General features: G+C 40.2%; 5 protein-coding genes across 5 annotated transcripts; all 5 read right to left on the bottom strand.

Moving 5' to 3' along the window:
- Positions 1–481: 481 nt before the first annotated feature.
- Positions 482–2,295, bottom strand: LOC140802564 (protein kinase PINOID 2-like). Its single transcript, XM_073158094.1, has 2 exons — positions 1,682–2,295; positions 482–1,581 (listed from the first exon to the last, which is right to left on the bottom strand). Exons 1-2 carry the CDS (start codon positions 2,245–2,247, stop codon positions 726–728), a joined length of 1,422 nt encoding a protein of 473 aa, XP_073014195.1. The 5' UTR covers positions 2,248–2,295; the 3' UTR covers positions 482–725.
- Positions 2,296–5,668: 3,373 nt separating this feature from the next.
- LOC140802569 (uncharacterized) lies at positions 5,669–10,058 on the bottom strand. Its single transcript, XM_073158098.1, has 10 exons — positions 9,880–10,058; positions 9,234–9,330; positions 9,008–9,122; positions 8,372–8,408; positions 8,146–8,215; positions 7,836–7,940; positions 7,276–7,426; positions 7,109–7,191; positions 6,061–6,154; positions 5,669–5,978 (listed from the first exon to the last, which is right to left on the bottom strand). The coding sequence occupies exons 2-10, from the start codon at positions 9,262–9,264 to the stop codon at positions 5,891–5,893; spliced, it is 774 nt and encodes a 257-aa protein (XP_073014199.1). The 5' UTR covers positions 9,265–9,330; positions 9,880–10,058; the 3' UTR covers positions 5,669–5,890.
- A 2,294-nt stretch (positions 10,059–12,352) lies between these two features.
- Positions 12,353–14,975, bottom strand: LOC140802562 (probable receptor-like protein kinase At5g20050). Its single transcript, XM_073158092.1, is given in 3 exon segments — positions 12,353–12,735; positions 12,737–13,676; positions 14,924–14,975. Coding segments are annotated over 2 exon segments (1,185 nt in total). The 5' UTR covers positions 13,663–13,676; positions 14,924–14,975; the 3' UTR covers positions 12,353–12,476.
- A 680-nt stretch (positions 14,976–15,655) lies between these two features.
- On the bottom strand, positions 15,656–18,812 carry LOC140802563 (putative cytochrome c oxidase subunit 5b-like). Its single transcript, XM_073158093.1, has 6 exons — positions 18,522–18,812; positions 18,356–18,441; positions 18,204–18,254; positions 16,520–16,586; positions 16,223–16,302; positions 15,656–16,091 (listed from the first exon to the last, which is right to left on the bottom strand). Exons 1-6 carry the CDS (start codon positions 18,679–18,681, stop codon positions 16,029–16,031), a joined length of 507 nt encoding a protein of 168 aa, XP_073014194.1. The 5' UTR covers positions 18,682–18,812; the 3' UTR covers positions 15,656–16,028.
- A 1,088-nt stretch (positions 18,813–19,900) lies between these two features.
- On the bottom strand, positions 19,901–20,425 carry LOC140802568 (protein PELOTA 1-like). The gene has a single exon (XM_073158097.1). The coding sequence runs from the start codon at positions 20,423–20,425 to the stop codon at positions 19,901–19,903; it is 525 nt and encodes a 174-aa protein (XP_073014198.1).
- Between the last annotated feature and the right edge of the window lie 41 nt (positions 20,426–20,466).

The raw sequence follows: 20,466 nt of genomic DNA, 5'->3' as shown, positions 1-20,466 counted from the left end.
GTCCCATTAGTATCGTCCAATTGGATGGATACATCTATATATATAAATATCTCAAAGCTTCAATACACTCCTTTCTACATCTCCACCGCCATCATCGCATGCACGTTCTTGAGCATGCACATTAAATGACCTTAATTTAAGGGATGCAAGATAAACTATCTCTATTTACTAATCCTACTTAGTTACTTGTTGATAGAACTCCACCGGCTGCATTAAATGACCTTAGTTTGAGGGCATCAATTAATTGATGCATTAAGATAAACTATCTCTATCCGGTAATCTTAGTTAGTTGTTGATAGATCTATACCCGGCTGCATTACGATAATATATGCAATCAACTATAGACGTTGATGCAAGTGTAATAGCGTAGCTAGGATTCGACTAGTTAAAGGAGACTAGTGTTAGCTATACTGTTTGGCTAGAGTGCCTACTGTCTAGTTACTTGAAAAAATTATACTAAAATATGGAAAGAGCTAGCTCGTGCAAACTAACACTTCATAATACATGAGAACAATATACAGTACGTAGTAAAACAAATGATCACGTAGAGCAAAGAAAGTTAGGCCAGCTGTTGCTATTCCTTGTGATAATTAAGTGAGTTGGAGGAGAGCTGTTAGCCGGAGTCCTTGACATGCATGTTAATTACTTCCAACTAATTAACTATATGTACATGGATGAAATATCTAAGGAACGCTCGATCGCGCCCGCATCTAATAATTAATTAGTTAGAAGTAATCAAAATGGCGAGGGATGTGATACGGCTCCTCCTTCTCCTTCTTGGTGAGTCTCTGAAGCACTGGTGCTCTCGCAACTCTAGCTGCTCTTGGGACCTCGGGGGGCTTAACCGACCTTATAAGAGCCCAATTCACACCTTTGAAGAACTCATGCCTCTTGATCTCCACCGAACCCTTCAAGCTCCCAATTCTTCGCCTTGGATTCTTCACCAAGAGCTTGCTTATGAGGTCTTCCACCTTTAATATCTCCTCCAAGTCCTTCCCACCACTGGTTGCTAATTTTGGAAATGTCAACGGTTGCTTCAAGATGTTGATGAGGGTCCTCTCATTGTTCTCACCTTTGAATGGTGTCCTCCCGTATATCATCTCGTACAGGAACACTCCGAGCGTCCACCAATCCACCGCGCTCCCGTGGCCGGAGCCGGAGATTACCTCCGGCGCCAAGTACTCGTGCGTGCCGACGAACGACTTGGATCGCGCCGTGATGGGTTCAGCCACGAGCTCAGGGTCGACTTCTTCTTCCATGTCATCATACTCTTCCTCTTCGGTGGTTTTCTTGTTGCACTTGCTGACGCCGTTGAAGAAGCAAGAGAGCACCGGTTGCATCGGCGGCACGCAAGAGGAGGCGGTGGCGGTCGAGGTGGATCCCTTTGCCTTCTTCTCCATCATGAGTCGTCTTTGCTTGAGAAGCTTGGGCACGACGTCGCATCGTAGCGAGAGGTCGAAGTCCGAGAGCATGATGTGGCCGTCGTCCCTGACGAGCACGTTCTCCGGCTTCAAGTCCCTGTATACCACCCCCATCATGTGGAGATACTCCAATGCCAACACCGTCTCCGCCGCGTAAAATCTATTCAATATGCACAACATTCCAATTAATATCTCGAACTACTCTAGAAATTTATATATATACATTTAAACAGTATATATATATATATATATAATTTTACCTTGATGAGGAGATACTGAATCGCCTCCCTGGCTGGCGCTGGCGAACAACATGCAGGTCTCCGCCGGGGCAAAACTCCATGACGAGGCACGAGTAGTGTGAAGCGTCGAAGTCGGCGTACAACGTCGGCAGGAAAGGGTGGTCTAGCGTGCGAAGTATCTCCTTCTCTGTCTCGGCTCTCTGTAGCTTCTTCCGGAAGGCGAGCGCCTCCCGATCAACCACTTTCATGGCGTAGTAGAGGCACGACTTGGGATCGCGGAGCTGGCACAGATACACGTTTCCGAGGTCGCCGCTCCCGAGCCGCCGAACCAGTCGGAAGTGGTCAAGTCCAACGTGGCCGTGGGTCGCCCGTAGCCTCTGGATGGCCTCCCACTCGGCTTGGTTGGCCTTGTGGGGCTTGTACTGGGTGAAGGAATCGTTGCAGTAGTAGGAGCGAGCTGAGATCGAGCTCGAGCTACCGAGGCTGATGTCGCTGATCCAGCTCCGGCGAGAGCTGGGAGCCGTGAAGGAAGAAGAGTAGCTGCTGTCGTAGTCGGAATCATCTCGTTGGCTTTTAGTGGTAGCCATGGAATGCGGTGTATGCTAAGGGAATCGAGCTTCTAATTACGGACTCTCTCTCTCTTCTCTTCATTTCTATATATATAGACAAGTAATGGGGTTGTTTGTGTTGGAAACCGGAAAAGACCTAAATGCCCATCCCTTTATATTTTCTGAATAATAACTTTAGGAAAGAGTAAATTAGTAACATTGAGTTTTATGCTAGGCCTAGGCTAGGTAGCAATCCAGGAGAAGTGGGTTACTGTGAGGGGGGGAGGAAGAGTCCAAAAGAAGGGGATGCATGCATGACCCGTGCTGCATTAAACGCCCACCCCCACCTCCCCCTCACAACAAAGAAGGTGTTGTTCCTCTTTTGCCTTTCCTTTCTTTTCTTTTTCTTTCGACCACATGTGACTCCATTTACTTAGCCACGTCGCCTTAGTTTGCGCCTAACAATTTTCCTTCACCTTTTTCATATATAGTAGATCAATGGTAAATCCGTACGTTCCTCCTATTAGACTTAATTTTCTTCTTCTTTTCTCTTTTACTTTGTGGAACGCGAAATTAAGCGAAATTATCTGGAAGAATCACGGATAACTAAAGATGGAACTCATAAACACTACGAGATGGAGGAAGTAACAAACGTACGTAGTAGTAAGCTTATTCACTGTCCTAGCAGAGTTTAAGCAGTCAAAACTGGAAGAATAGTGCACAAATTAAAGAAGAGAGTAATATTGCCATGTGTCGCGAAAACTGAGAGAGCCAGAATTGAGTAAAAAGTAAATAAATAAATAAATAAATAAGAGAGGACCATGCCCTTCATGTGTCTGCTGGAGAGCTGTGAATTGCCACTTGCCAGCCGAATTCAGAGAATGATCATTAAAATTATCAGTAGGCCCGATGAGAAATAAATCGAGAATGGCAGTATATAAGAATAATAGCTCCAGAAAGAGTCCAAAGTGGCCCATGATCATATGATACAAGTGATGTTTCGCTCAACCACAAACGTCATGCAAACATTGTAACTATCCCTAGATTTCATTTGCTATATCATTTTTTGTTGGTGTGTTACTGCAAGTTGAGGATCCTGAATAAGATGCGACCTCTCTGCCTCTGTCAGTTGTGTTCAGATAATATATTTTAGTCTTCTGCATGCCTTTCCTTTTTTTTATCTTGTTTAGCTTCAGGATCTTAATTATCCTCGACCATTTGGTCACAATGCTGGAACCGGGGCAAGCAGAGATTGCAACTGGGAAGAGAGGCAAAAACTTTGGAAGACACACAAACCCATACCTTGAGGGCAGACTCTGCTCCCCCAATTCTCCTCCATTACCAACAACTATAGACCGTGTCTCCAGTCCCTTCCAAGTTCCACTTGTAGTTATCACTTTTAAGTCTCTCTCTCTCTCTCTCTCTCTACACACACACACACACACACATATATATATATATATATATATATATATATGTCGAGAGAGAGAGAGAGAGAGAGAGAGAGAGAGAGAGAGAGAGGATTGTTTCTATGTCTGCTGCCCCATTCTGCAATGACCTGTAAACCAGTTTAATTCACTATAATTGGAACATCAAAGTAGTTGCCAACTCCATTACGTGTCTCTGCTTCAAATTTTTAAAAGATGCTCATAAAGAGATTGTTCAAATATTGTATGATTCATGTCAGTTAAAATCAATGGACATGCATGAGAGCCATCACAACATCCGTGGTCCACAGAAAGAAACCAGCTTACATATTTTATAATTTGAATCTGCAATCTTTTAAGTTCATTATTATTCGTAGTCCAGTACATTGTGTAGCCTAGATGCCATTTATACCTTACCGAGCAGCTACGTAATGCTATACTTTTGGGACCAAACTAAGGGCTAATTCTCACATAATATTATGAGCAGCATATATAGAATTAAGTGCAACAGTAATGCTAGCTGAGGCCATTTCTTAATGGTTAATTACCCATGTCCAATTCTTGCATGTCTCTCTAAAGAACCACAAGATGGGCCACAGCTAGGAGACTTCACAGTGAGACAATGAAGTCGAATCATAGATAAGAGAATCCAATATAAAAAAGGCTTCTAGTTGGATGAAAAGTTTGGTTCCTAAAATAACATTCTCCATCCTTCCTATAATATTCGGAAGCAAGATTTAGACCCACATGGCCCGCCCTGCTGATCCGAAGATAAAAGCTAAGAAAGTGGCAATCAAGGAGCATATCCTTAAGAGAAATCTAATCAAGTGAAATATCAAGGAAGATCCTGTTGGAAGAGATTGTTTATGATCACGAACTGTGACTCTGTGAGGCCTCCTTTCACTTTTGGATGGCATGACATCCCATCATGGCCTGGCCAGCTTCATGTCATGGGTTCTCAAGACAATTATGTCTCAACTAGTTTTTTCAGTTCATAGTTTTACAATGTTATGGAGAGGAGAGGACCTGCTTAGCTGCTTGCTGCCACTAAAGATTGGTGAACAAGTTGGACAAAGAAAAAGAAGAAGAAGAAGAAGAGATTGATAAGAAATCGCAGCGCATCTCTTGGCTGCTTACAAAAGATTCGGGAAATAAATGCAGTATCTGAATTTTCAAATGGAGTACCATCAATTCCTAAAGTTAATTGATATTGATAGACAGAAAATGATAAGGAGAAAAGAAGAATCTTTAGCATCATATGTTTATATACCAACAAAGACCACAATCTTTATGAACTGCATAACGCTTAGCTTTCTCCTGACAAAATTTTCAAACGTGCAAGTGTGCCTTAATAAGATGCAGCAAGAATTTAAAGGATTAGCTAGAACACAAAGCATTTCGAGAGAGATGCAACACGAAGGTGCCCTGGTAATATCTTCAGATAATCGGTTTTGGGTTTGTTCATTGTGATGTATCTAAGATCCTGCATCAACATATATTTCAATATTTTATATAATAAATTCCCTTATGTAAAATCTCTACTTAATAATATAAGTTAATATACTTTATTTTGACATCCATTCAATTAGAGTGGATATCAAATTAAACACAATTTCTTCATCTTCAATAAGATGGAAAGAGACCTCAACTTCATAAAAAGATTAAAAGGGAGTTGTACCAAATTTTTTTTTTTTACTGCAATTCGATGAAAATTTTGATAGCTATTTTACAGCAAACGGACCCTTTTCATCTATTTGTAGAATAGATGCCTTGGTCTCATTCAGCTGAAGTAGGCTGAAGTAGAATATAATTAAATGAAAGAAAACAAACAAATAACATAAGACAAATCTTTTCATCTATTTGTTCATCAAGGCTTTTCTAAAACAAACAAATAACTTTTAAAAGCAGTAGATAACCTTAACCAGATCGCTTCTTTGGGGCAAATCATGAAAAGCTATAACAAGTCTATTAATGAATACAAAATCATAAAACACAACCATACACTAATTGATGAACGAAAAGAGAACCACAAATATCTCAAACCAATGCCACCAAACTCCCAATATTAAGCGTGCATATAAACAAGTATCTTTATAGAAGGTGAAAGGACCAGGAAAACCAAATGATGAAATGCAACTATGTTGTATACCCAGACCCACATCTATCTCATAACTACATAGCCATAAACTCAGTACACCTTAGAATCTTATTTGGTCGTGACTTGATGGACCATTCAAAATTTAAAATGATTCAATTCACGACCGCGAGCCATCAATCCCCAACCTCGCAATGAGCCATTTGCAGACTTCATCCATCTCCTGAGGGACTGTGTAGTGCCCAATACTGCACAATTCAAATATATTAGATACATATATATAGTTCACAAAATAGAAAAACAGAAAGATAGGTACGAAGATTTAATTACCCATTGTAGGATTTGAAAGTTACATTCGGGAATCCATTTGACCGCAAAACTTCAACAGATCTCTCCCCATGTTTATACAGTACTACGTCATCAGCTGTAAGAATTTTAAACATGAATAAAAAAATGTTAGCATGTTTGCAACTTCTGATGCTCTAGAACTTCCATATATGCATCTATTAATTGATTCAGATGAAGTTTCCTAAATTAGATAAAAAAAAAAGTTACAGAAAACCTATATCCAAAGATGAATTTATCCAATAACATGAGGAATTTACTATCAACTGTTCTGAGATAACCACCTGAATCTTTAAGAATGACACTTGAACATAAATATCCAGTAATTTTCCAAAAGAACTTTAAATGAATCCTCCTTGCGCAAGAGGAGAGAGATAAATGATGAACTGGTTCTTGGTGTACGGAATATGCAGGAAATAAAAGAAGAAGATAAGGAGAAACTGGAAGATCCAATAGCTGAAACACTAACTTCAGAAGGGTCACTCAAAGAAGTAGTTCCCAGCAAAACAAAAAAAAAACAAACTATCTTACAGCAGAAAAAGAAGAATCATCAAATTCTTTGCTTTCGGTAATGATTATGCCAGAAGAGCCTTGAAGTGACTATCAAAGAATATTTTTTCTCTATGAGACATGTCATCAAGAAAGCTTGTATATGATCCTACCAAAAACAGAAACAGAAAGCAATAAAAAATAATGAAGTTACTCAAGATATACTGATAAGAGTTATAAAGATACTACAATATTGTCAAAAAATAAAGGAGATTCTAGAGATCGTAAATCAAGTATATAACTGAAGATGAAACAAAAAAACCAGGAAAGAGTAAGATAGTAAATGACCGTACTCTTCTTTTTAATGTACCTTTTCTTTATATTCCTTTCTACATTCAGTATATAATGGGTTATAAACCAGGAAGAAGGATGCAACTTGAAGGCAACCAAGTGTATGGAAATCTTGAGCATTAACATCATAAAGCATATGTGCACAAGGAGAAAATCTACAGCTTTGCATCCATGCGTAAATATTGAAATGTACCTTTTCCATGGCAAAGCAAAATTGGCAAGGAAGAAGCCCGTGTCACAGCCTCTTGTGAGCTTTCCACTTTATTCTTCAAGCTCCTAAAATCGCCAAAATGAGGATATGTCAGAAACGGAGATAATTTGTTAATAGGAAGGCTTTGTACTCAACATGAGAAGACAGACCTGGAACATGGAAGCCAACCACTTAGAGCAACAACTGCACTTAGGTTGAGAGGGTATGGATTACCATTTCCATATTTTCCATGAGCAAAACAAGTTGCAGAGTAGAGGGCAGTAGCAGCGCCCATACTGAAGCCGCCAACACCAAGTTTGACTGCAATATTCAATTCAGAGAAGCTGAAGGATATCAATTCAAATCTACAAATACATGCAAAGTACTTGATATGTACAATAAGTTGTATTGATTGTTGAAACTTGCAATTTGTATGGTTTAGAAATGAACAGGTATCTACTTAAAGAAGACACATCAACTCCCGATTTTGCAACATGCATCAGCTTTTGGCTTAAAAATCTCTTTTTTTCTGAGACAAGACAGTGGGACAATAGGACATCATTATAGAAAAATGCTTATAACATAACACAGAATACAGCCAACAAGAAAATGAACGAGTTCTCTTTTAATGTATGGCTTACTAGTAATATGAACAACTTTAAGAAAAGAAAGAGAATGTAGCTCATTGATAAAATTACATAAGTAAATAATTATTTATCTCGAAACATACTATCGGCAGGCTCTGTAGATAAGAGGTTTGCAACATGTGCAGCTGAAGCGTCCAGTCCCTCAACATCATCAGGGCCCTCCTCAGAGAGATCTCCAACATCAAACCCTAGAAAACCAAAAATAATAATAAGGTGAAAGGAGAATAGAAACTATCATTCATAAAATCTAAATTTTAAGTATTCAACTCTGAAATGAATAACATTCAAAGATAATCAGCAAGTACACTAGAAAATGAAATAGGAATACCCAGAAAGACGGAGAACCAGGATATAAGGACAGAATTTAATGTTATGGTAGTCGAGTTAACTTACATGCAGTGCAGGGGAAACCACCAAACACTGATACAGGCCGTGTAGGGGCAGTAGGACATATCCATTTAATCTGCATTAGTGAAATTACGCTATAGATGATACAGAGAGCAACAGCTTATATCATAAACTAGTCAAAGATGCGCCACTATGTCAGAAGACGGAAGGGAAAAGATGACAAATAAGAAAGAAACAAATCTTACTATCATTTGAAAAGTTGCAAACTTACATTTGGAAGAGGAAGAGTTTCCAAGAGCTGAGACCAGCTGCATATGTAAATCAGAATCCAGGCCATCAGAATTGTATTACTCAATATTGCTTTTGCAATTATCAATTAGCAAATAGATAAAGATGCTCGATTTTAGGACAAAACATGATAGTGCTGACAGCAGTCTACTAACATTCTAATCCTGCCAACAATAAATGATGGTTATCCCATATCAGAGAGTAGGCCTAAAGCACTTACTGTGGGTTCCTTTTATACAACTCAGGCAAAATTTAGAGTTAAAAAGAGGGAGGCATGATCCTTCCTCGACCAAAAGAAAAAAATTACTAAACTCACAGGCATCAAATATCTCTTTTTGCCTTGTTTTGTAAACACTAAGAACCTGATCTATATCAGCAATAAAATGAAACAGAAAAAAGTACAAAAGGCTAGGTGATCAAAAGATTAAAAAACATGTGTCTCAGGCTATAAAACAAATGATTTCCCACATAATGACCAACCAACTAAATTGTGAACATATATGCTTCTATACATGTCACTGATTCAAGATCTATCAGCATTTCAAGGAAACATGAGAATCAAAAGATTTCAACCAGTCGATTAATGCAATATTACCAAGGATATGCTAGTGATTATTACCTTGCTCCATTGTCACCTAAACCATGAAGCCAAACTATTGTAGTCTGATGCCTCCCTTTAGGTCTTACCACATGGGTCCTCCCATACTCAGAAGCCCTTGCACCAGTCCTAGCACCTGCATCAATCCACTTCTAAATAAACCACCAAACCATAATATCATGGGCTTCTCATCTGTTACTTGTATCAATTATTTAGATTGGTGATGCAAGAAATGTGGAAACCAGACCAGAACCAACTGAGCTGCTCCCATAGCTCATCTCCACTATCCGAAGAGCAGCCCTTGCAATCCCACCACCCCTTGCAATGACAACAACTAAGTTTCACTGCAACAAAGAAGTGCCAAATTAACCTTGGCAATAATACCAACATGCTGACAGTGAACTAAGAATAATACGAGCCCATTAACTGTAGCATGTATAGTGAAACCAGCTAAGAGCTGAGCCTGCAGAAGGCCTCAGGTAAAGACAGGACAAAAACCCAATTAAGGGAAAAGATGTGGGAAAACAAGCAAGCTTTTGTATTTTGAGGCAGGGAATCTACGACCAAACTGCAGAAACAATAAAACACAAATAACAACAGGAGGGGAGGGGTAGCTTTTTGAGGCCTAGATTTGCATACAGGAATTAATGCTTGTGCCAAAAGAGATTAATTCCCACAATGACCTGATATCCATCAGATTGTTAAGTTCCTTATCTCGCATCAACCTTGAAGTCTGATTGCTTTTGAGGACCCAACAACCATACCAACATAATAAACACCAAAAGAAGATATATATATCATCTAATAGGGAGAAAAGGAAATGAACAATGAATCGGCAAGGTGCGAACTTTCTTCAATAAAGAATGGATTTCTTAGGATTTGGAGGTACGAACCTGGGATGGAGGAGCTAATCCAAAAGCAAACGATCTTTTTCCTCTTCCGGTTTTCAAGTATAGAGAACGGGGAAAAGGAGTCCTTTTTATTCGCGAGGGAGGGAGGGAGGGAGACGACTATTGGGAAGAAGAGCCACCCATCATAACAGGGTTGAAACTATCGACAATAACATCGAACCAGCTGGATATTTCACAGGCTATCGGACCAAAATGGCCGTCACGCTTTGCTATTATTTCAGTACTACCCCTGACAGGCTCAGCCTAAGGCTGCAAAGGCATGTGATCGTCGATCCGATAACCCGTTAACCCTCTAACCCAATTCAAATTCGGATCCCACTTTGTTTACCCGTCCGCATATCCATATTTTAGTGTTTTATAGAAGGATAAATAACTTTTTGGTGCGGACGGACAACTTGACTCAGATAGATACGAAACATTTGGGATAATCCCTTATTAAATTATTAAATTTTTACGGTAAAAAACTTCAAATCATATCTCCACCGTGTGTTGTTACACCAAATTAATATTGCGGATCCTCACAAGATACAATTACCCTTTTCTTGGAAGGAGGCATTTTCACATGCATCCTGGTCCCCCAATTTATTAAGTGTGATGCCTTTCCAACGGAAGTATGTTTTTGAATTGGTCCATCCATCAGATTTTTCTACCATAGTATTATTATTATTACACTTAAATAAAGATTTTGGGTCATTAATGCTATGCTCGATCGAAGCACTATATATTATGAGTGTTATTCAGATGCATGTCATGATTGATATACTAGGTTATCTCATATCAATTGCATCATCATCTGTGAGAAAGGGAGTAGCTAAGATCCATCTCCTTGAAAGCACACGACAGGAGGGAAGGCAGTCCACCAATTGGAATAAAGATAAAGATATACTGAATGGGATAATATTTCCTGCTTGGCAGAAGACATGAACTCTCTCTAAATTTATTCTCTCTTTTGCTTTTGGCGATCGACACGCATGCCATCTTTGAAAGATCAAGTGGCCATTTTCCTCGACTTCACTGCCAGTATTCTATGAGATCAATTCAGTAGCAATTGCTTCAAGATACGCTGCTGTGAATGCACTAGCTGTTTGTACCGGCAAGTGGATGAAGATAGAAGCTACTGCATGCCACTGATGCATCAAACCAAGTTGGTTTCTGTCAACCGGTTCAGGATGCAGATCTTAAAGGACTCTGTTGTCACGATGGAGGCCACTCCTCGAGTAGATACTGTGAGAAGATCTTGACAAAAGAACCGTGGAATGTGGAATGCAGGAAACTTTATCCCTTATGGGCTCCACATTGAGATCTCAAATTCCTAAAAACCGTGGATATTAATGGGAGTGAGCACTACTTAGATTGTACAGTGCATCTCTGCGAGCTGAAGTTTTGATGGAAATTTCCCATCTTTTCTTCCTGAAAAAAGAAAGGATTGTACAGAATGCCACGTCGATCAGTGCAATATGTGTCAGGCGTGTTGATCAGGATAACGTGAAACCAATAAATTATAAAGGTACCCTGTGTACCAGATTGCTCAATGAGATCCCAGCATTATGATAATCCTGTAGACTTGTGAATGTGACGATGCAATCTCAGCAGTAAGGAGCAAGGACAGAGCTAGATTTGCAGTAACAGAGTGGTGGCATGTTAGAGGAGATACAGGGAGCAGGCAAGTGGGCAATATGATGAAGGCAAAAGAGTGTGTGTGTGTGTGTGTGTGCACATGAGACTTGCAGCGCACCAACCACTGTTACCACTTTTAAGCCTAGATTGAAGACTTTAGACAGAGATCTACGAGCTCTGGTTAACTGGAGATCTTGCACATTTAGTGTGTTACAGCATGGATAAGAACAAATGCTTGACGTCCTCTACCCGACCACCTTGATGGTCAAGCAGAGCAATGCACGAAAGTTATAGCATTTTGTGCTCTGTCTGAATTTTATTTTATGTATAATTAAGGTCCATTAAGCACTCGCAGCCTGTTCACAACTTTTATGGTTATAGAGTGGAACTAGAACTTCTTCTAGTAACTTTGAATCAATGTCAACTTAGTCGGCAGTTATTAATACTCACATATGGTATTAGTTAATAGGAGCAGCTCTCTCAGAAGGGTCGAAAGAGTAAAGGTTATGCTATACTCGAGTTTCAAAAGTAAGTCAGCAGTTGAAAAAGAAAATTTCAGTGGATAGACTGTCCTCGGAATACTGATGCTCATATTGGACTATTTACAAGAAAGTTCAAAAAAGGAGGCAGCACAAGAATATAGAGACGAATACAATTTTTTTTTTTTTTTTTGAAAAAAAAAGATCATTTAAGATTCAAGAAACTGTCTCAGAAAGAGGGAGTATCGATGAATATAAGTTTATGCTAATGAGGAGAAGAAGTTAATTATCAGAACTCAGAGAATCTTGACTTTACATTAAAGATTTACTCAGAAACTAGACAACATAGCAAGACCACATCCAAGTAATTAAAATAAACAATTGAATCTCATGTTTTAGCATGCAATATCCTTCCGTCAAGCTTAATATCGATAATCTGGTCCTGAAGAGAAGATCTAGATAGCCGCATAAGCACGCTGCAAACTACGTGCTGGACTGATTTGAGATGGAAATGGAGGACATGGATATGAAAGGATGTCCTAGATCTCGAGCTGTATTAGTACTATGAGATATAGTTGATCCAGAATATTTGGGCAAGGGTGGATCCACCATAAACATCTTAGTTTCTGGAGGCATGTTCACTGCTACATAGCCCTGTAGCATGGTGACCACAAGCTCCATGCTCGGCCTGAGCTCTGGTTTCTCTTGTATGCACCATAGAACTACATAAACCATCGTCCTTCACATCCTCCTCTTTAACATCTCCACTACTTAGCAACCTCTCATCTACTAGCTCCATCAGCTTCCCTTCCCTCATTTTCTCACTTGCATTTTTAGGAAAGTAGGACCATCTCCTGTCTGAGATGCGGCCTTCGTCAAAAAAGTTGACATTCCTCCGTCCACCAACAAGCTCCAAAAGGACCACTCCATAGCTATACACATCAGACTTCTCACATATCCCTCCTGCTGAGAACCACTCGGGAGCTAGGTAGCCTCTGGTACCTCTAACAGTTGTGACAACACTGCTCTCATCTATCCCCATTAATCTCGATATCCCAAAGTCCGTAACATGAGCACGGAAATTATCATCTAACAGGATGTTCTCTGGCTTGACATCAAGGTGCAAGATGCGCTGACGACAGTGATGGTGGAGGTAAGCCAGGGCTTTCGCAACATCAATTGCTACTTGATACCTCAACAACCAATTCAGGCAATTTCCTCCTCCGCTCTTTGGAAAGATCCAAGAGTCTAGTGAGCCATGCTCAAAGAAGTCATACACAAGAAAGCGATGACTCCCCGGAACAAGGCAGTAGCCAAGGATGCGCACAAGGCTGATATGCTGAACACTGACGACGGCAGTGATCTCTGAACGGAATTCTTTCTCCCCACGTACTTCTCCCTCAATCCGTTTCACAGCAACTGGTAATCCATCGCCAAGAACCCCCTTGAACACTGAACCAGAACCACCTCTTCCTATAGGAGTTTGGAAATTCTTCGTAGCTACCTTGAGCTCTTCGTAGCAGAGTTTTCTGGGCAATCCAGCTGCCTCCCGGATGAAGTTGTACTCAAATTGGCCCTCTTCTTCCTCTGAAACGAATTTAGTGATCCATCTACGTCTTCTCTGCCAAGTTACAACTCGTTGGACAAACACCAGGAGGCCATGCGACATAAAGGCTGCACCATCTAAAGCGGCACAAACATAAAAGGTTGTTGAATATGCAACACGAACGCATAACAGAATAACCACGGCACAAACATAAAAGGTGGCTATGATGGTTGTAATATTTACTAACTTTGCACCTATCATTTCTTTGCGAATAAAATATTCATGCAGAAAGGACCAGATGAGGATTGCAAGGATCATTGTGGCATCAATACTGCCGATGAGAAAGAAGACCAATGTACGCTTTACAACAAGATAAAGAATAAGAGCGCAGGAAAGGAGAAAGATGATTGTTGCACTGTTGATTATCCTCTGCATTTTTATATCCATCTGTCTGGAGCTTACAATAATTAGAAGAGAAGGAGCTGAGCTGTGGCAACAATGATTCGAGATCAACCAACTACCATCAGATCACACTGTTAAGCTATGTTGTGGTTGATCAGCAGATGAAATATGCCGCCTGTCTGAATCACAAGCTTGTAGGAAATTCAGGAAAATGATAACTGCTTGTATAGAAGGAGAATATATTTAGAAAGCCACCCCCACCTTAAGGTTTTCCTCCCACATTCAGAAAGCCTCTTCTTCTAGATAATGACGTCTAGACAAGTAGAAACTTTGACGGATGGCTATGTAGAACAGAGTTTAGACAATTGGATGGTATATCCAAAGAAATAGTGGCTAATGGTGGAAATGTGAATGCATCTGTTACGGTAGTCATTCTATTTACCATTCAATGCTTCAAACCTACGGTACGTATTATTTAATATGAAGAATTTTACCAGCTTATTACATCAGTACATATTAGTATTCAGGTTTTGAAGAATATATAATCTAGCCTTGACTTAACGCTGCATCCTGGTTAATAGGAAGAAATACCAAGTCCGGCTAATATGAAGAAATACCAAGTAGATTCTTAAAAGAATGCAAGTTTATTTTAGCTTACTATGGCAGTGCTCTGACCATATTTCACACCGAACAAGTTATGACAAAATTGAATCACAAGAAAGGCCGAGGACCAAAAAAATTGAATTGGCTTCCTCGGTCTTTCGTCCAGAAGAAAAATAATCCATTACTTTTTGAACGCAACAGTAAAAAGAAGGATTCTGTTATCCTGAACCAAAAGTCTATAGAAGTGATAAGGAGCTGTCGAGCTGATATGTCAACAACAAAATAAATAAATTAATCTGAAATATGTAGAAAAGATATGAAATTTGAAAATAACGTAGAAAGATGGAAGCACATAGAAAAGTCACGAGATAGGAACTACCTGAAGACGTATCTGTCCAAGCCCCACTTCATCCCTCTCCTTCGAATTCAATCCAATCTCAATACGCCCCCTTTAGCAACTGTAAGTAACACCAATATCATTCAACACCTCACCTCTGAGGTCGTCTCCCCCGCTTTGCCGCATGCTGGCAGCCTCCCCAGGTATGCAGCCTTGCCATGTTGAACAAGAACAGAGGCCCAAACTGGCACGTCGCAGACACGGAGGAAGATGGAGTTGGCTTATTGGTTGATGGGCTAACGATGGGTGCACGGTGAGCAGGACGAACGCTATAGAGATCATGATGATTAATTCCAATTGCTACATGGAAGGAAAACACGAGCTTCTGAGCTGATCAGGGGACGTTAGAATTAGCCACACAAACATAGAAGAGTCGAAATCTCTTCTCAGTTACTTCTATCAATGTCTGAGGGCGAATAATTTCATTACTCCAGACACTAGAATGATTACAGTTCGATGCACCAATAAGAAGGAAAATAGGACACCGGTCCTTTATAATACAAGCACTACAGAGGAACTAAGAGCAGATCGTCAGAAGGCTCCACAAATGGGGTACTTCACGGCCCCTATGACTGGCTACCAAATCATCCCACAGATATAAGTAACTAAGCTTAAAAGGGATTACCAAACTTGGCAGCTAATATCGGGCCGTCCAGTATTCAGCCAGCAAGAAAAATATACCCTGCTATTATCATAAGAACTGAACCAAACACCTACAAACAAAGATGCAAATATAATATTACAGCAGTGCCCCTACTTGGGCATCTCACAATCCAATTGAGAGACTAACATGTTTAAGGATTCATGCAGCAGATTAATACAATTAAATCACCAACCCAGGCGAACATTTCTCGCTTTGATTTGAAGTAACCAAGAAAGAGGAGTGTTAACTGACAGTAGCAATTATTACAAGAAACTTCAACAAAGAGGATTAAACGAGTCCAAAGTCCAACAGATCCGATATGCCTTCTGAAAGGAAAAAAGAATAAATCCTGAGTATGTCAGAGGGAATAGCCAGTTTGCCAACATGTCCGAAAAAAATGATCATTTCACCATTCTTTATTTGTACAAAAAGTAAATCCCAATTTTAGTGATCCTCGTGATCGTCACCATGCCCATCAGGGGGACCTCCTGCACCTATCACCTCAAGCTGCACAACAGTAGAAAATTAACATAGTAATTAAGCAATCACAGAATTGGAAAATATCAGCTGAAATTTAATTGGTGTGTGATAGAATATCAAGAATCATCCTCCTCGGAAGACCAAGTCATCACAATTACCGTGAAGTACTGAGAGCACACAGGGCATTCATGTGGCTTGCCCTTCTCCAGCCAAAACCATACAACATCATGCTCATCCTCTGAAATTACATAAAAAATATTAGTAAAAATGTTAGCTAAAACCAACTTAAATTTCTTTTATGAAAAGAGTTGGGTTATAAATTTAATATTATTTCCAATCTTCTGTAAGATTTTCGTCTAGTGAAGATGAGAACACATGATATGACAGGATAGAGGAAGAAAGAACTATTTGGAACCTAGTACAGAAAAATAATTCAATACAATTATAAAACTTACCACCTTCACTACCAGGGCATCCAACTATTCTTTTGTCATAGTAGGATTGGACGATAGCAGGTTCTTCCTGCAGAAGTGGGAACATTGATTATTCATGTTTCCACAAGATGTTTGATATTGGCTAAATTGGATTAATGCTGCATTTAGAATACGTGATACAAGGATAGCTATCAAATTTATAATGGGATAAATCTAAATGACAAAATTCCTTTCCCAAATAATGTGCTGCCAAATACATTCACCACTGGAACTAAGGAAAAAAACATTATAAAATGGATATTACTTAGCTTGCTAAGATACTCACGAAAGCTAATGATGTATGGTGACTAGTTACAGGGAGAGAGCGACCAAATAGATTGGAACAAGGATGTGAAAACCTAGTGTGGCAGAATATTAGGTGAAAGAGAAAATGTTGATTCGATACGCAAATACTGAGCATGCTAGCAAACATCATATTGAACATAATCTTTAATAATGATGAAATGTTTTGTGGTTGAACACTGTTCGAAGCATAGCAAAGAAGAACGGGAGGTCCAGTCTTCTAATAGACAAATGGCATGCTACCCTTTAAGGAAGCAGGTTAAACCTGTTGCAGATGGTGGAACAGTAAGAGTAATGAAGACCCTCATTCCCAACTTTTGTCTTACATGGATGTCATAATATTTTATGAATAACATAATCTACCACCTATAAAGATACAATAACCAGCACTTCTACCAATTTCCCTAAATTATATCGGCAATTTAAAATTTAAAATAAAGATGACAAAGAAAAAACCGGTAGAGGTTAAAAATAATGCCAAACAAGGGGATGTTTTTTTGGCTCTTGGCAAGTTATTTTCCTTCGCTTCCCCGTCCACAAACCCATGATGGACTTAACCTCGAAACTCTCACCGACCAAAATATATTCAATATAATTTCATGATCCATGCGGTGCCTATAAAGAGAGTTCAAAGAATATTTTAGCATGTCAATATCAGTTTATATACCAGAACGCATGACCAAATCTTATATGTTTTATGCTGGTCTAGGAAATTCCGGTCTACATGTAAGGAGCGTCTGTAAGAAACTAAAGAGTATAAAATGAGGAAGAGAAACGAACATAACAAATAAGAGTGAAACTCTTATTTACAAATTTTGTGATAATACAGGAAAATAAACAAATAAATAACTATCAAGTCCTTGAAGGCTTCTGTTTTCCACAAAGATAGATACATATGTGAAAGCATTATCGAGTAACTAAAGCAGATTCTTTGATTAAATAACTCAAGCTTCAAAAAGAGCTAGGGATAATTAACAATAAACCGAACAGGGTTTTCTAACTTTGGAAGAGCGAAGAATTAAGATCCTACTACTATCAATAATCTTTTCCTGATTCATTTTTCTGCCTATCATCTATCGAGAGATGATTCTTTTCACAACAACTATCCAGGAGTGAAATTTTGCATTCTTCCAAGGAACACCTACCAATAGTTGAACTAATTAAGAAGAAAAGACAGCAAGCCTGGTGAGTAATCAAAACTAAAAGGAGCATAAGCTCTAACAGATTCCCGGTGCCTGGTGAGTAATCAAAAGAACACGCATAAACAAATTGCCAAATCGGGAAACCGAAATGGCAGCATCAACATCAAGAGATGTCCAAAATCTGCTGGAGAAACTGAAACAGAAAGTGGAGGACCGCTGACCTTGGTACCGAATGGACCGACCGGCGCATCCATGTCAAACCGCTTCCTTCCCTAAAGCCAGATAAGAAGAGATCCGATCAAGACATCATTATCTCCTCGCCATAAATTTTTTTTTAAAAATATCTCAGTCGAAGAAGAAAGAAGAATCTAACCTCGAGGTCAGCCTCGAGCTCTTCCCGCTCGTGCCCCGTGGCGATCGGCATGACGTCCTCCGCTCTCTTCTTCAACGTGGCATTACCTGGAGACAAATCGATGAAGTAATGGGATCGGAAATCCGAGCCAAAAGAACGAAAGCGATCATCGTGAAGGGAATAGTACCGAGACTGGAGTAGAAGAGCGGAGCGGTCTCCGTCAATGGGGAGAGGGAAGGGGAAGAAGACATGGAGGCGGCGGGCTTTAAGCTGGATCGCCATGAGACAACTGCACGCAGCTGAGGATTGACCCTCCTCCACATGCTTCCCTTCACGGCAGTCGTCATATTATCAACCTCCTCCTGAGCTTTGGTCGTGGCCTCGTGGGTGAAGCGACCAGACGGCGGCGGCTGCTTCCAGATCCGAGCCGTCGGCGATTTGGCTTTCTTTATAAGAAGTCGCGCGTGCAGCGCATAGGTTACGCACGTGCACGCTAAAGCCTATAGGAAAGCGGAAACTAATCTTCGCATCGTTCCCTCCCGCCCAGGGCCCAACGGCAAGGTGATCAACATTGGGTTTAGGCCCACGCCCACCCCTCGGCAATGTTATATTAAAAATAAGTCGGCAATGTAGTTATTAAAAATAACTAATCAAACATTAGAAAAAAAAAATGAAGAGGGCTGCTATAAAATGAATGTAGAACTTATAATCAAATCCAACAGGCATATTCTTTACATAAATGAAAAGAAACTCTTCTTCTCCGAAAGCAACTTTGAACTAATTAATGCTTCCTGCAGGGTCGAGAAGAAGATAAATAAGTCATAGCCCAAGGTTTTTCATGGAAACCCAAAACCAGGGTCCGACGAAGAATATAATTTCAAATCCATGGCAGAGCTACTAAGTAACCCTGTTATAATTGATGGTTTAGGTTTATTACAAAGTTTATAAATGTAAACAGTATCGCCAACTATGCATGTGCAATCATTATGAAGCAAACAGTCTCGCCAACTATGCGACTGGGGAGTTGATGATAATTCATTCATTTGTCATATTTAACTGGCAATTATTAATTTTATTCATATTGAATGTTAGTTGTATTCGAATCTTTAATTTTAGAGTGGTCCGTATTTACTAAATTCGCCTAAAGCCCCAATCTATTTGAGATGACTTTTGTCATTACTTCAGTATTTGGAAAAGAAAAAATATTGCTTGAGAGAGAATATTGAGTAGTCTAATCAGAGGCTGATTGGGACAAAAATTGAGTTTGCTATATGCGGCTAAATAACTCTCCCAAACAGAGTATATATATATATATATAAGAAAAAAACAAAATGTGCAGCAGTAAATTCCTTCAACCATGGGTACGTAAAGAGGATGTTTTCTGACGGTTCACATTTCAATGTCGTCCAACTCAGGCACCCCAAATCGAAGTATGGCTGCAATTCCGGTGATCTGAGCGAGCTCCTCGCCGGTGACATGATCTGAAGAGATATATGCACTTCGCCCCCTCTATCCTTGACCGACCGAACCAACTCAATATACTTCTTCCTCAGCTGGACATCAGAGTTACTGAAGAGCGCATTCGGTGATGAGCAGAGTCTGTATCGCCTGCTGTTCGTTCGCAATCTCCACATGCTTCGGCCCGTAACAAGTTCGAGACTCCTCGGCCTTGGTAAGCATGGCGTTGAAATCCTTCAACGCCAGCACTTCTTTGGCGGCCTTGGTGTCCGTGATCATTTCCATTATTTTAGGATCCTCTAGGACGTCCTTCAAACTATGCTTGTACCCCAACGACGAGTGCGCGACGAGTATTTGCGATTTGTTCTCGAGGATCGGCTGCCCCTCGGCCTCCTCTAGCATGTACTTGCGGAACTGATCCTTTCTGAATCCGGGGCTGGCGATCACGAGGCAGCGGACGACTTTGAAAACCACGTGGCGCGTCACTCCCTGCAGCACGCTCTCGAAGAACTCGTTCAGCGCCGCCTCGTAGCCGAAGTCAGCGTGCTTGCGGAGGATCGCGGTTTGGATCCGGAACTTCGTGGTCGTCAGAATACCTCCAACGAGGAAGAAGTGAGCCAATCCTTCGTGCATTAGGAGGACGGCAAGGTCGGCGTTCTTGGAGGCGTCGCGAG

Source organism: Typha latifolia, unplaced genomic scaffold (genome assembly GCF_019914945.1).
Source record: "Typha latifolia isolate L0001 unplaced genomic scaffold, TyphaL0001v2 contig_33, whole genome shotgun sequence".
NCBI lineage: Eukaryota > Viridiplantae > Streptophyta > Magnoliopsida > Poales > Typhaceae > Typha > Typha latifolia.
This window is presented reverse-complemented; position numbering and strand designations above follow the sequence as displayed.